Source organism: Mytilus galloprovincialis, chromosome 12 (assembly GCF_965363235.1).
Source record: "Mytilus galloprovincialis chromosome 12, xbMytGall1.hap1.1, whole genome shotgun sequence".
Taxonomy (NCBI): Eukaryota; Metazoa; Mollusca; class Bivalvia; order Mytilida; family Mytilidae; genus Mytilus; species Mytilus galloprovincialis.
The window spans coordinates 23,039,119-23,054,568 of NC_134849.1; the positions used below are offsets into that span (position 1 = coordinate 23,039,119).

The 15,450-nt window shown below is 33.8% G+C and overlaps 1 protein-coding gene and 1 long non-coding RNA gene across 2 annotated transcripts in view; both read right to left on the reverse strand.

The window, feature by feature from the left end:
• Positions 1 to 6,002, reverse strand: part of LOC143054507 (proton-coupled zinc antiporter SLC30A2-like) — a 45,503-nt gene extending 39,501 nt beyond the window's left edge. Inside the window, exon 1 of the mRNA XM_076227535.1 lies at positions 5,874 to 6,002. Coding sequence (XP_076083650.1) covers positions 5,874 to 5,989 — 116 coding nt within the window. The 5' untranslated portion in view covers positions 5,990 to 6,002. The remainder of the gene's footprint in view (positions 1 to 5,873) is intronic.
• Positions 6,003 to 13,708: 7,706 nt separating this feature from the next.
• Positions 13,709 to 15,450, reverse strand: LOC143054661 (uncharacterized). Its single transcript, XR_012971772.1, has 3 exons — positions 15,075 to 15,450; positions 14,734 to 14,841; positions 13,709 to 14,404 (listed from the first exon to the last, which is right to left on the reverse strand). It is a non-coding gene; the product is annotated as an uncharacterized LOC143054661 (long non-coding RNA).

The following is a 15,450-nucleotide window of genomic DNA, read 5'->3' on the forward strand; positions in this document are numbered from 1 at the left end:
CCTTTTGTGGTCATAAACTTTGTGTCAAAATATCATTGATTTCTATTTACTTAAACTAAAGTTATAGTGCGAAAACCTAGAAAATGCTTTTTTGGGCCCTTTTTGGCCCCTAATTCCTAAACTGATGGGACCAAAACTTCCAAAATCAATCCCACCTTCCTTTTATGGTCATAAACCTTGTGTTTGAATTTCATACATTTCTATTTACTTAAACTAAAGTTATAGTGCGAAAACCAAAAGTATTCGGACGACAAAGACGCTGACGCCAACGTGATACCAATATACGACCAAAAAATTTTCAATTTTTGCTGTCGTATAAAAACATGTGACAGTAATTTTCTTTATCATTATTAAATGTTGATATTCCATGCAGATTTTTTATAGTGTAAAAATATTACTACAATTCCAAGAGGTAATAAATTTCTTGTCAATTTTGAAGGGCCAGTAAAAATCTAGAAGTGTCTGACTGTTCACAGAGGAACTTAAATATATATACATTATCACTGAACTAGTATATATTTGTTTAGGGGCCAGCTGAGGGATGCCTCCGGGTGCGGGAGTTTCTCGTTCATTGAAGACCTGTTGGTGACCTTCTGCTGTTGCTCTATAGTCAGGTTGTTGTCTCTTTGGCACATTCCCCATTTCCATTCTCAATTTTACAATAGTGCAACTTGATATGATACACTTAAACAGCTTTGAATTTGAACTGTTTAATATAATAGTATAACTAGTATTTAATTACCAATAGTTGAGACAACACACCCACCCACAGTGACACCCTTCCAAATACCAAAAAAAAGATTATTTGAATTTATATAATAAAATACAAGCTAAGATAATTACATTAATTAATAAACATATTATGCAACAGTGATTTAACAATGAAACAAGCTAAAATTAACCTAACACAAAAAGCACATCATCAGTTTTGTATCTTACAGAGTTAAGAAATATTTCAAGTAAAAGTAGGACCTGGAATTTAGGTTGTGGACCTTTCAGTTTGGAGTGTCGTGTCAAAGGTCCTGACCCTTCCAGTTTTCAATGTTAATTTGAACCCCTGATGAGGCAGGCATTACCTGTGTGAATTATTTTTTAAATTCAAACATGTTATTAATAAAAGAAATGGAAATACTGTAAGGTTTCCGATTTTGGTTCTGTTGTTTGGGATTTAGTTGTAACGTTATTTAAGTTAAGACGTCATATTCAATGAAAACAAACAAACGCTGTCCACAGGTAACGTTTTTTCATATCAAACAATTATTAAAAATGAATTGGTATTGAGTTCCTTTCGTTCCTTATATTTTACTAAACTGATAAATATACATATTATTTAAAGTCTCATGCAAACAAGACGGGAAAAGGAAGTAGATTTCTGCGCCGATGTGGGGATTTAAAAAAGTCTGAAAAAAAAGTTAATGATTTTGAGTTCATTAGTAGAATGAAAATTTCGTGAAATTTTCCTGAATTTTTTCATTCTTTCTTATTTTTATTTTTCTACCGTCCCCATAATATTGTACTTTATACAAGCTATTATCATTTTGAGGACTTTCAGAAAGATGAGCTTTAACTAATCATGCTAATGGGATAATCCTCTTCAAAGAAATATTATTTATTTTACCACAAAAACCAAGTAAAAGGATGTCAGGATATAAATTCAATACACTTACTGTTACATGCATGTACAATGTAACCATGCTTACAACAGGTACAGAAGTAAATATTAAACAATTACTGTCTTTTGGTGAGGTAAATGTGTGGTTATATTGACTTTTGAAAAACTGTAATTCACTGAGGCCAATGGCCAACATGAATATTAGTTTTTCAAAAGTCAACTTAACCCCATGTTTACCGAAACAAAAGACAGTAATTGTTTTATTCCATTTTCCGAGAGAAATGTATGTCGTGATCATTATTTACCACAAGAGTGCACACACTGAAATGTCTCGCCTTCTTTACTAATCATTGATATTATGTTGATAGTCCTAAGTATAAAGCATTATTACAACTGTCACATAAACTTAACATTAAACAAGATAGTTAAACAAAGACCAATGAACCATGAAAATGAGGTCAAGGTCAGATGAACCATGCCAGGCAGACATGTACAGCTAACAATGCTTCCATACAACAAATATAGTTGACCTATTACTTATAGTTTAAGAAAAATAGACCAAAACACAAAAACTTAACACTGTCCAATGAACCGTGCAATTGAGGTCATGGTCAAATAAAACCTGCAGGACTGACATATAGATCATAATATATTTCCATACACCAAATATAGTTGACCTTTGGCATATAATATTAGATAAAAAGATCAAAACTTAAAAACTTAACTTTGACCACTGAACCATGAACATGAGGTCAAGGTTAGATGACATCTGCCCGCTAGACATGTACACCTAACAATCATTCCATACAACAAATATAGTAGACCTATTGCATAAAGTATGAGAAAAACAGACCAAAACACAAAAACTTAACTATAACCACTGAACCATGAAAATGAGGTCATGGTCAGATGACACCTGCCAGTTGGACATGTACACCTTCCAGTCCTTCCATACACCAAATATACTAGCCCTATTGCTTATAGTATCTGAGATATGGACTTGACCACCAAAACTTAACCTTGTTCACTGATCCATGAAATGAGGTCGAGGTCAAGTGAAAACTGTCTGACGGGCATGAGGACCTTGCAAGGTACACACATACCAAATATAGCTATCCTATTACTTATAATAAGAGAGAATTCAACGTTACAAAAATTCTGAACTTTTTTTTCAAGTGGTCACTGAACCATGAAAATGAGGTCAAGGACATTGGACATGTGACTGACGGAAACTTCGTAACATGAGGCATCTATATACAAAATATGAAGCATCCAGGTCTTCCACCTTCTAAAATATATAGCTTTTAAGAAGTGAGCTAACACCGCCGCCGCCACCACCGGATCACTATCCCTATGTCGAGCTTTCTGCAACAAAAGTTGCAGGCTCGACAAAAACAACCCTTACTGAAACAAGAGTGCACACACTGAAATGTCTCGCCTTCTTTACTTATCATTGATATTATGTTGATAGTCCTAAGTATATAGCTTTAACAACTGCCACATAAACTTAACATAAACCAAGATAGCTAAACAAAGACAAATGAACCATGAAAATGAGGTCAAGGTCAGATGAACCATGCCAGGCAGACATGTACAGCTAACAATGCTTCCATACAATAAATATAGTTGACCTTTTACTTATAGTTTAATAAAAACAGACCAAAACACAAAAACTTAACACTGTGCAATGAACCATGAAATTGAGGTCATGGTCAAATAAAACCTGCAGGACTTACATATAGATCATAAAATATTTCCATACACCAAATATAGTTGACCTTTGGCATATAATATTAGATAAAAAGACCAAACTCAAAAACTTACCTTTGACCACTGAACCATGAACATGAGGTCAAGGTTAGATGACATCTGCCCGCTAGACATGTACACCTTACAATTATTCCATACAACAAATATAGTAGACTTATTGCACAAAGTATGGGAAAAATAGACCAAAACACAAAAACTTAACTATAACCACTGAACCATGAAAATGAGGTCAAAGTCAGATGACACCTGCCAGTTGGACATGTACACCTAACAGTCCTTCCATACACCGAATATACTAGCCCTATTGCTTATAGTATCTGAGATATGGACTTGACCACCAAAACTTAACCTTGTTCACTGATCCATGAAATGAGGTCAAGGTCAAGTGAAAACTGTCTGACGGCCATGAGGACCTTGCAAGATACGCACATACCAAATATAGTTATCCTATTACTTATAATAAGAGAGGATTCAACATTACAAAAAATCTGAACTTTTTTTCAAGTGGTCACTGAACCATGAAAATGAGGTCAAGGACATTGGACATGTGACTGACAGAAACTTCGTAACATGAGGCATCTATATACAAAGTATGAAGCGTCCAGGTCTTCCACCTTCTAAAATATAAAGCTTTTAAGGAGTTAGCTAACGCCGCCGCCGTAGACGCCGCCGGATCACTATCCCTATGTCGAGCTTTCTGCAACAAAAGTTGCAGGCTCGACAAAAATCAGCCTCCTGCAAACATTTGCTGCGAGTCTGCTGCGAACTTTGCTGCAGACTTGCAGCGAACACAGAGTTCGTGTTTGCAGCGTGTTTTCTGCAAATACGCTGCAGGTCTGCTGCAAACAATTTACCATGCAAATGAGTGTTTGCTGCAGACCTGCAGCAAACATATTTTTGCAAATCAATCTTTCTCCTGCGGTTGCTGCAGACCTGCAGCAAACATTTATATGCAAATGAGTGTTTGTCGCAGACCTGCAGCAAACATATTTATGCAAATTAATCTTTCTCCTGTGTGTTTGCTGCAGACCTGCGGCAAACATTTTTATTCAAATCAATCTGTTATACAATTAACTAATGTCATGTTGTGTACACATCATTTTATCTATACATGTACGTATTACACAGCAAATTCTAAAAAAGTTATGTGACACCCATTCATAAAATAATTCAATTACTTTATTATCGTAGCATAAGTTTATACCTTTTAACATGTTTAATAAGTTAAATTAATTCCAAGTACGTTCTCAAATGAATTACATGCATGAATCTAAAGTTAAAAAGATTAATTTGAAATTTACTTTGCGCATACATATAAACAGCTAGTTAAATTAAAATTGTCACAAAATTCAACTAGACTTACATATTTTGTAAGTTATAATCTCTGAGCATATGAGGGAGTACTGTATAATGCATGCATGCATGTTACATATTTGAAAATGTATTTTTAACCTTTATGCAGATATCTGTGGAGGGAATTAATGAATTTCATAAGTTTACGATGAATTTGTACTTACAAATAACAAATGAATAATGTCTTTCAAAACTAATATGTTAATTGCCAAACTATAATGCCTCCCAGAACACTAATATATGATCATATGACACGAACATCACCAACATTTTCAAATCTTTATCTTCCAGGAAGTTACCAATAGGCATGCTCAGTCGTTTTATGTAGTTTCTTGCAATGCTCTTGCAAACATATAAAATTTTTAAAGATTCCTGCAATCTAGAGCTCTGCGAACATGCCTTTATATTCTTGTTTTTCCTGCATTCTTACTGCAAACATATTTGTTTCTGAGCAAGCTAGCTGCAAGCTTTTTGTTTGCAGCAGACCTGCAGCAAGTTTGCAGCAGATCTGCAAAAATTTCAGTTCTGTAAGGGCAATTGTACATCAAATGTTTGTTAACAAAATTATAGTACAATGTATACACGTGAAAAAATGTCACGATTTTCTGCCGTGAATATACTTTTAACGCAGGTGAATATGCTTATTTATTCAAAATCCCATTCATTTAGAAAAACATACTAAAGTTTTACCAATATCATGAATATAGAATAATAAATATTATTACAAAAAAAGCCCTTTAATGGAGCAGGACCCCTAACACTAAAAGAAAATAAAGTGTCAGGACCCCAAAAGTATAATAAATAAAATTTCAGGATCTCTAGGGTAAAAAATGCAACTTTAGGATGTGGTACTCCAGATAGTGGAGGAAGGAATAAAGAATAAGAAGTGACACAAATTATATGTGTCATCAGACCAGGTCATATGACACTTTTAAAATTGGATTCTATAAATAATTATTGAATTGCATCAACAAACATATTCTACGCATAGTTCTTTAAACTCACTTCAAACATTATAGAGATAGGCAACGTGTGGTTGCATGCAGCATGATTTAAAAAACATGAAACATGACTGCATCATGCATGCTGCCGTTTGTTCAACGTTCCGAAACGTGAAGGTAAAATCATTTATATTTACCTGGACTGTTCAATGAATTTACGTTCACTTTCTGTGAGGCTATCAACTCCTACAGAGCTACATCTGTGTGATGTCTTAACTGTAACTCTTGGCAGGAGACTGTCGGACTCACTCATTTTTTTTAAATGTCAACAAACTGGTTCTTAAACAAATGACAAAGTCATATGTACCAGTTTCCCGCGAAAATTAAATCGGGAGGCTAATTTCGGCCTAAAATTTAAAGTCTGAGTTCAAAGTACATCTGATAGAGGATTTTTAACACTTCTTGTAAAACAATTTGACTGTAATTAAAAACGCTCAAATTCAAGTTTAAGGATGTACTAAGCCTACGGTGAAATTAGATAAATAAAGAATTTACTAAAATTGATGCTATCATGATGTACTATAATTTATCGCTATTTTGATCTTTATTAGTGATAATTTTTCGTATCATGCTACGCTTGAGATGGAAAATTATCGCTAGAAACTAAGCAGGCGCGTGGCGATGCTAACGAAATTGACATGAAATTGACAACATCGTCATAGGTAAAATAGCGATAAGAAGATTACCTTTCTCGCTTTCGACGTCCGGCTCAAGCGAGAAAATCAATCTCGTTGAGATGATTAACGATAATCTATAACTATAAGCGATCAGAAGCCGGCAGAGCAAAATAAGCTAAAAACATATTGATAGGTCATAGAGCTCTTTTTCGAGATATTTGATCTTTAACTTGAGATATGACAAGAAAAGGCTGACATTGACTGTTACCTTTTATTGCATCAATTTTTGGTATGACTTTGGTCGGCTCAATTCAAAAGAAAGAGAAAAGTTAAGAATCTGCTTAAATTTTGGTAAATAACCTTTTCATGATGAGCTTTTACTTCATATATTTTGTTCATTAAAGTCCAAATGTTATGTCGAAATTATCAATTAACAGTTAAATACAATTTAGACAGTGCTTTACATACAGGGTCATAAACAGTGATTCATAACAGTACAAAAACAAGTCTGCTAGTAAAAGGCACAATAGATACCCATAGGAATACCAACAACCTGTCGATAAACATTATTGCCGAAACATCCAAAAATATATATAAAAAAAGAAGCTAAAAACTATCCGGGGAGCCGTGGTGTAGTGGTTGGACTACTAACACAAACGAGTTACTGGTTCGATCCCCGTTCCGGAGAGAAAATGTCAGGACTGAATTTTCACCTCTCCTTTGACACCATTTGAAGATATGGTCTTGAGAAACGACGATAGTCCGTCGGAAGGGGACGATCATGGTTGACCCGTGTTCAGAGAGAGCCATATCTCAGTCTTGTACGTTAAAGACACCCTTGTAGATTTCGAAAAAGAGACGGCTAATGCCGCTACAACTTGAGGCAGCTCTCGCACCTGCAAAGTGGAAAGGGATTATTATAAGTTGCAATAACTTGTTTCCCGTGCAATCCACTATAAATATGTTTAAAGTTAAAGTGTTAACAGCTTCAATAATCTCACCATACCTCCATTAAATATCAAGCATATTTACCTTACTCATTAGGCATGTTAGGGTAGCATGAATTAAGGCTTAACGTCATGTGACGATGTGTACATGAAATAGTTTGCATTGTTAAGTCATGCAGACCGCCCACCTCAGAATTAAGTCTCGTTACATTATTGCATACAAAAATGCACTTTAATAATCTAGGATATTATTTCGTAAGCGAATTATTTCAGGCGTAACAATAAACTCCCATCTACGCTAGCCAAGGGTTACGTTCCACTCCCGTGAAGAGAACGGGAGTGAATCGTAACCCTTGGCTAGCGAAGATGATAAACTCCATGAGTTGACTCATTATAATAATCTATGAAAAGAAGACGCATATTTGCTAAATAAGTAAAACATTGAAGACGCATCACACAAATTTGCTATCCGCATAACTGAGTTCAATATTATGTCCATTAGGAGATAACTGTATTGTATTTTAAGCTCCGACGGCATCAATTGGTGATTTGATGGCTGCAAATTAGGTTTACTGGCGACGCGTTAGTATTATCATGCAACCATCAAATTACCAATTGATGCCGTCGGAGCTTAAAATATATTTATTGTTAGATAGTAATGTTTCAAATTATATTAATTTACAATTGTCCAATATTTTGGAAGTCCTCATATTGATTTATTTGCTTCACGGTTTAATTACAAAGATCACCATACTGTTCTTATAGACCAGATCCGAATACTAAACTTGTTGACGCTTTTACTTTTAATTCGAGAACAAACTGTAATTACATTGTTCCTCCTTTCAGCAAACTAGGAGTAGTATTGAGGAAAATTGTACAGGACAAGGCAGATGCAATCGTAATAGCCCCGTTATGGCCAACTCAATATTGGTTTCTGAAAATTCTACAGGAAAACTGTAATTTGTGGATTGTCCCAGAATTCTATCTACCAATGAAGAAATCACTTAACAAAGCAAAAGTTCATCCACTCCTCAACAAACTCATTCGGAACTGATAGAAAATAACGTTAAAACATACAATCATTTAAACTATGTCAAACGGCTAGGCTTGCGCGTATACGTTTTCATACCACCAATTGTGAAATTAATTGATGCCACGAAAAGGACAGGTTGTTTGTTACCAAAAGATTCCAATTTTGATATAATTTTTACAAAAATGAACCTTACAATACAAATGATGATTATTTAAAGGGTCATAGCTTCATAAATTTTAAAGGAAGTTGCCAAAAAATATATATTTTTGTCTTTTTAAAATAGTATTATCACAAGTATTTCTATGTGAAACTTGCAATTTTTTGGCCCGATTTAAAAAACATAAAAAATTGAGGGCAAATTTTAACCCTTCGTGAACCTTCTCCATTGTGAAGTTGTCCAAATACGGAAAACGAGGAACTTTCGAGAGGAACAAAGTAAAAAATAAAGTGTTAACGCAGAATTTGTGTATACAATTTAATTGTTTAACATACCTACATCAATTTGATAACCAGATTTTAATAAAAGTATGTATCAGTGATCAATCAATGTAAATAATCATATAAAAGTACATGCGATGAGCTAATATAATCATATATATCATACGATAATTAGAGAAAGGTTCCGATTTAAGTATTTTAGTTAAGAAATTAAAGATATTCATAGATAATAAGTTTTTAACGATTTTTTTTACTAACTATTTAAAAACATCTACTTCTCATGATAAATTCACGTCAGTAGATATTATTCTAGCCATCACGTGTCAAATAGACAATCCGGCATATCAGCGGACGGACCATCGCACTTAGGCGTAGACCACCGCACTTCGGCGTAAACCACCGCACTTCGGCGTAGACCATCGCACTTCTGTGTGACCATCGCACTCCAGCGTCCCCATCGCACCTCCGAGTACTTCATATTTATTTCTCTTTTCATACTTAAAATTTAAATTTTCTCTTTAGCATAATATTAATTGAGTACTTACATCTCCGACAGTTTTGCTATAACTCCCGCCATTATTTGAGAATGCAGAATAAATCTTCAGTTGACTTCTGCAATATACAGAAATACTAATTGTTAACGGAGTGTTGTTATATGGAGAGTTAAAATACAGCCGTTTATTATATTATAAATAAGAAAAAAAAAAAATAATCAGATTTTCCAATTGATTTAAAATACCACTGAAAGATTTTTTTTCATTGAAAAAAAAAAGAATTACCAAAGAGAATACACAAGGTCGGAAAGTAATGATAATTTATACTGGCGATGTGCGATAAAGACATTTGTCGCTATTTTCCGGAATTTTCATTTGATCCTTCTGGCTGATCATTTTCTTTCTCAGCACAGTAGAGTGATCTGAAAATTTATCGCTAGAGACTAAGGGCGCACATGCCGTTATCAATGCAATTAACAACGTCGTCATAGGTAAAATAGATATAAACCAAGGTTGAGTTCAATATCATAGCAGCTACGTACCTGCTATCAATACCTATGTAGCAGCTAGTCTATAGCTACACGTTCAATAGTCAAAATCTACGTAACATTACGTACATTTGTAGCAGCTACGATATTGAACGCGGCCCTGGTTATCATTGGTCATCTCAACTCGTTTCGGTTCAAGTGAGAAATTCAATATCGTCGATATGACCAACGATAATACTTGCGCATGTTTTCAGTAATTAACTCACCTGCACGAGTATGATTGTTACTTACTTCATTCCAAAATTGATAAAATGGATTTCAAAAAAGGAGTATAGGCTTACAGTAAATGACATCATGATGACAAGAAGTTTTTCCTAATCAAAATCTCTGTCGTTTCTTTATCCCCTTTCATTTTTTTCAGTATAGTTGAGTAATATTTATGTTATGGCCACCAATGGGTCTTCAATGTAGCGAGAATTCCCGCACCCGTAGGTGTCCTTCAGCTGGCCCCTAAATATATGCTTTCTTGCATTATCTTGAAAATTTTCTCGGTAATTTTACGAAAATCTGGGATCTAATCTATCCTCATAATCTCGCGGGCTGTTGCAATGGTTGTGGAGACAAATGATAACTGAGAATTAGAAGTTGAAGGACAAGGAAAATGGCAGTAATTTAATACCTGGCCGGGTAAACTTCATTTAAAAAAATTGTTGGAAGGGAAGAAAGTGACGGATCCAGAAATTTTCTTGGAAGGGCGGCCACGGACTGTCTAAAAGGGGCCTCACCCAGCTCCATTCATGCTTCAATGATTCCCTACATAATATTTTTTTTGGCACAAAAGGGTTGGGGGGGGGGGGTCCTTATCCGCCTCAGGGAGCGACTTTTAAAGCATTCATTGTCAGTCATCTCTCCCCCAGCCTCCAACATTATTTCAATGGTAAAACACAAGATTTAATCCCGAAAATGTTGTGCAACCATACTGTAAAGAGAAATTCAAGTAGTCCGTTTATATTTAGGTGTGTTTGAGTACTTTTTCCTTTGTGCTTAAAATTAAGAAACACAAATATACGATACGTCAGATTTCATTATATTTGTATGTTACGGCAAGTTTAGAAAAATATACATTTACATAACATTATACAAATTCTCCTAGCAAGAAAACCATATTGTTTGGTAAAATTGAAGTACCTTTATTTCTGACTTTCTCAATGCAGTTGGAAATCTTTTAAGGTCGTCTCGATAACGCAGACGCATATTTAAATATAGATAGAGGAACGACACTTTGCACAGGACACAACGATGTTGTCTTATATTATCAATAGTGGTGAATAACGTAACAGGCGGAAACCCGGTTGAAATAGAACAAAATAATCGAAGCTCTTTGTTAGAGAAGGCGATAAATGCTTATTGTAATCTATAATACTAAAATTACGAGATCCAATTTGTCAGCCGTCATCACGTAAAAACGACGAATCACAGAATTCAACTTTATATATAACTAATATAGTACAAAGGTGTAGATTAAAAATCACACCACTCCAGGCCCTTTTGTTTTCCACGTAATTAATATTGCCAATAATTAAGAAGTTCCGGGTCGAGTCCGCTACCGATACCAATAGTATATTCACCTGTTACCTATTACCTTATCTGTACGTTCCGCATCTGACAGGCGCACCACCAAACGTTGTATTCAGGACTAATATTCTATATACACGGGTCATAACCACAGGGTTAATTTGACACTACTAAATTGTAAAATTGTTACCTATTGTAGTATTTTAATCAGTAAGACTTTCTAAGATAACAATACGAATACTTAAAATTTGGACTAAAAATAAGGCGTATAGGTACAGTTTTCAATTTGTTAGTGGGCATGACGTAAAACAGCAAAGCAAAGAATTCAACTTTGTTTATAACTTACATAGGACAATGCTGTGGATTAAAAAATACTCCATTCAAGGACCTTTTGTTTTCCAAATAATTAATATTACTAATAACTGATAAGGTCCAGTTCAACGGGTTCAAACAGAAAGACTTGAAAGCAGAGAAAAACTGTGTATCTTATAATTTGTCAGTCGTCATCACGTAAAAACGACGAATCACAGAATTCAACTTTATATATAAAATATAGTACAAAGGTGTAGATTAAAAAATACACCACTCCAGGCCCTTTTGTTTTCCACGTAATTAATATTGCCAAGGATTTGTATAGTCTCTACTATACAAATCCTTGATTAGATAGGTATCTCAATTGACCCATATATTTCATCTTTTCGAACTGTCATTTTTTTACTTTATAAAGTCAACCTGTAGCTTTGATATATAATAATGATAGAATCTGAAGCGAGATGCTATATAAAATACTCTTGCTTTGTACGTTTTAAAGACAAAATATACACCACAAACATGCCCTAACATAAAAAGGTGCACTCGATTTTTCTCTTTTCGATACAATCGTTACCTGTTTTGGGGAATTTTTTCTTGATTCACATAATGGAAGGGCAGACACGAAAATTTCTGAACTAAAAGATTGATATGTTCTCCGTCCGTGATAAAACAAATCGGAGGTTATGCATTTTCTGCATCCAACTTATAGATACTATATATAAAAAAGAAGATGTGGTAATATTGCCAATGAGACAACTATCCAGAAAAGACCAAAATGACACAAACATTAACAACTATAGGTAACCGTAAGGCCTTCAACAATGAGCAAAGCCCATACCGCATAGTCAGCTATAAAAGGCCCCGATAAGAACCATGTCGTCGACTTGATATCTTATTGTTTTGCATTACTATGTAATAGATACATTGAAAACTTATGCAAATGGTGTTTTTAAAATAAGAAAATTGTCGTTTTATTTGTTTCTATTAATTTTTTAAAATTTTGTTACTATATCAAACATTACAGTTAACTTTTATCGCTTTCTCGATAAACACAGAGCTTCGATTCTTTTGTTCTATTTCAAAAGTGTTTCCGCCTGCATATATCAAGACAAATTAAGATTTTAATCTGCTTCCTCTGGACTCATACACATGGGCTCGATTACCAAATATTCGTATGTATTATTAATGTTTTTAATGCTCCATTTATTGGCATTGTGTTTTTCTGGTCTGTGCGTACGTTCGTACGTTCGTCCGTTCGTCTGTTTGTTTGTCCGTTTGTCCAGCTTCAAGTTAAATAAAATTGAAACTTAGTACACATTTTCCCTATGGAATGATCTTTTTAATTCTAATGCCAAATTACAGTTTTATCCCATTTTCATAGTCCACTAAACATAGAAAATGATAGTGTAGATGAGGCATCCGTGTACTAGGGACACATTCATGTTCATTCAAATTTTCGTCGTACTAGTATCGCTGTAAATTTGTGTTAAAATTTTAACGTCGATATCAATAAATATTTCATTGTTTACGAGAAATATGCAATTTACTATCATTGTTATAAATCCTAAATATGGCCAATTATATTATAGTTTAATAAAGAAATTTATGAAACATATTTATATCCGCTAACCAAGCCCCTATTGAGATCGACAAACTCAACAAAAAAGCTTTGAATACAATACGGATATTTCTTAGAATTGATGGTCATCCTATAAAAGTTACAAGTTTCAAGTTTTCAAGTTTTCAAGTTTTTTATTTCTCAAGACCCTTAACCAGGGTATGTGAACAAATACAATTGAATACAATTTAACACAATATAACAAAATAGGTTGATTAAATGAACAAGTTAACATATATACATGATATACATTTCCAAATATATGGAAGACGAACATATTATATAAACAGTAACTTCAATCATTTTACTAAAGAAAGTAGTATTATCGATCCTCATGCCCCAAAAATATATTCCTTTGTTGTCTTAAGTAGGTGTGAAGTGTCTCTTTTGTTTATTTTTTGGGGTGTCTAATTTTTTTTTTTTTTTTTTTTTTTTTTTTTTTTTGGGGTGTATAAATTTCTTTTGTTTTTTATTATGTAAGTTTGGGGTGTATAAATTTCCTTTGTGATTCTATATTTGTGATTGTGAATATTGAGGGGGTTCTACCTGTCCAAAAAAATAGATACATCAAGGGGATAGTATAAATATCCTCGTCTCCTGAGTTAGACAATGTTATAAGAGTATAACCGATGGGGATCTTACAAGTGATGGACAATTATTATTTTTGATCAACCTTCCTGTCTTAAAAGTACGAATGCAATTATTTGTTACATATGTATCACTTCACTCTGTACATGCATGTTCAAATAATGAAGTGTCCTTCTTGAATCAGTGGTAAGAATAAATTAACGTTGTTTTAAAAAAGAAAACTTTATTAATAAAATATAGACATTTGTTAGTTTAAATCAAATACACAATCAGAATAAACAAACGAGTCAATCACAGTTTATAATACAACAATGAATACACGAGTTCGTTATTAACACTCTCTCTCAAAGTTCTGTAAAGTTTAAGGTTTGGAACGGAACTCGTCTGTCGTTTAACAGTTCCTGTATTTCCTGTGTTAACCCCAGTGCGTGGTTTACATCCTCGATTATTTTTCTATGCATTTTAGTCAGTTTTTTCAATAAAGTTTTGGGTTCTTTTTTTCCGCTTCTAGTCTTCATTCTTTTTTCCAGCTTTTTTATCTTCTCATCGTGAGGAGATCTGGGGAAAAAAACGAAACATGTTATTTTTGATATTTATCAATTATATATACAAAGGGGAATAACTCAGATATACAATCCATCCAAAAATGACTATTGTAAAATTCAGATTTTGATTCAAAGATAAACATAGTTGATATGGGATATTGAGTACTTCTACTACCATAACTAGAATGTGTTAATGTTTGTGTAAGTCCAGGGACAAATATTACATGCATATTACAGACGAAAAAAGATAAACAAATAAAAAAAACGCCAAATACGTTTCTGTAAAAAGTTGAACCAGATAAAAAGTGAGACAATTAAGTAATTTAAAAAACACATACGTACCCACATTCCTCTCTTCCTCCCTCAATATTCTCCTTACAGTGTGAAGCGCATGAATCACACCAAAGGGGATAAATGCATTCCGTCTCCATTGAAATCGGGGGAAATACCCTAGAAAATTAGAGAAAAAGAATAGTTCAATTGTTTTGTAGACGAAACGCGCGTCTGGCGTATATATAAAATTAGGCCTGGTATCTATGATGAGTTTATTTATTAATATAAACCCTAATCGTAATACGAAAAAAAAACTATCTCTCTATTTTCATATTGAATATCGTTTCATGTTATACAAATCAGATTCTACCCATTATATAAAATTTTAGAAAAGTAAACACACGACTTACACACTTGGAGGTGAAATTTCTATCTGTAAACTTTCCCAGTGGTTATATTCGCTGAACTCAGTCCTTGGCGGAGAGAATCTAAAATGCCTGCTGTCTTCAATTTCTTTTGTAGGAGAATAAACTGGTGGTGTCATACTAAAAAAAGATAGTGGGCGAATTTAATTGAAATTGTTAATATTTTTTGAAAAAAAAGAATAGTTCAATTGTTTTGTAGACGAAACGCGCGTCTGGCGTATATATAAAATTAGGCCTGGTATCTATGATGAGTTTATTTATTAATATAAACCCTAATCGTAATACGAAAAAAAAAAACTCCCCCGCCCAAAAAAATATCCCCCGCCCCAAAAAAAACCCCAATGATATTTATGAAACGTGT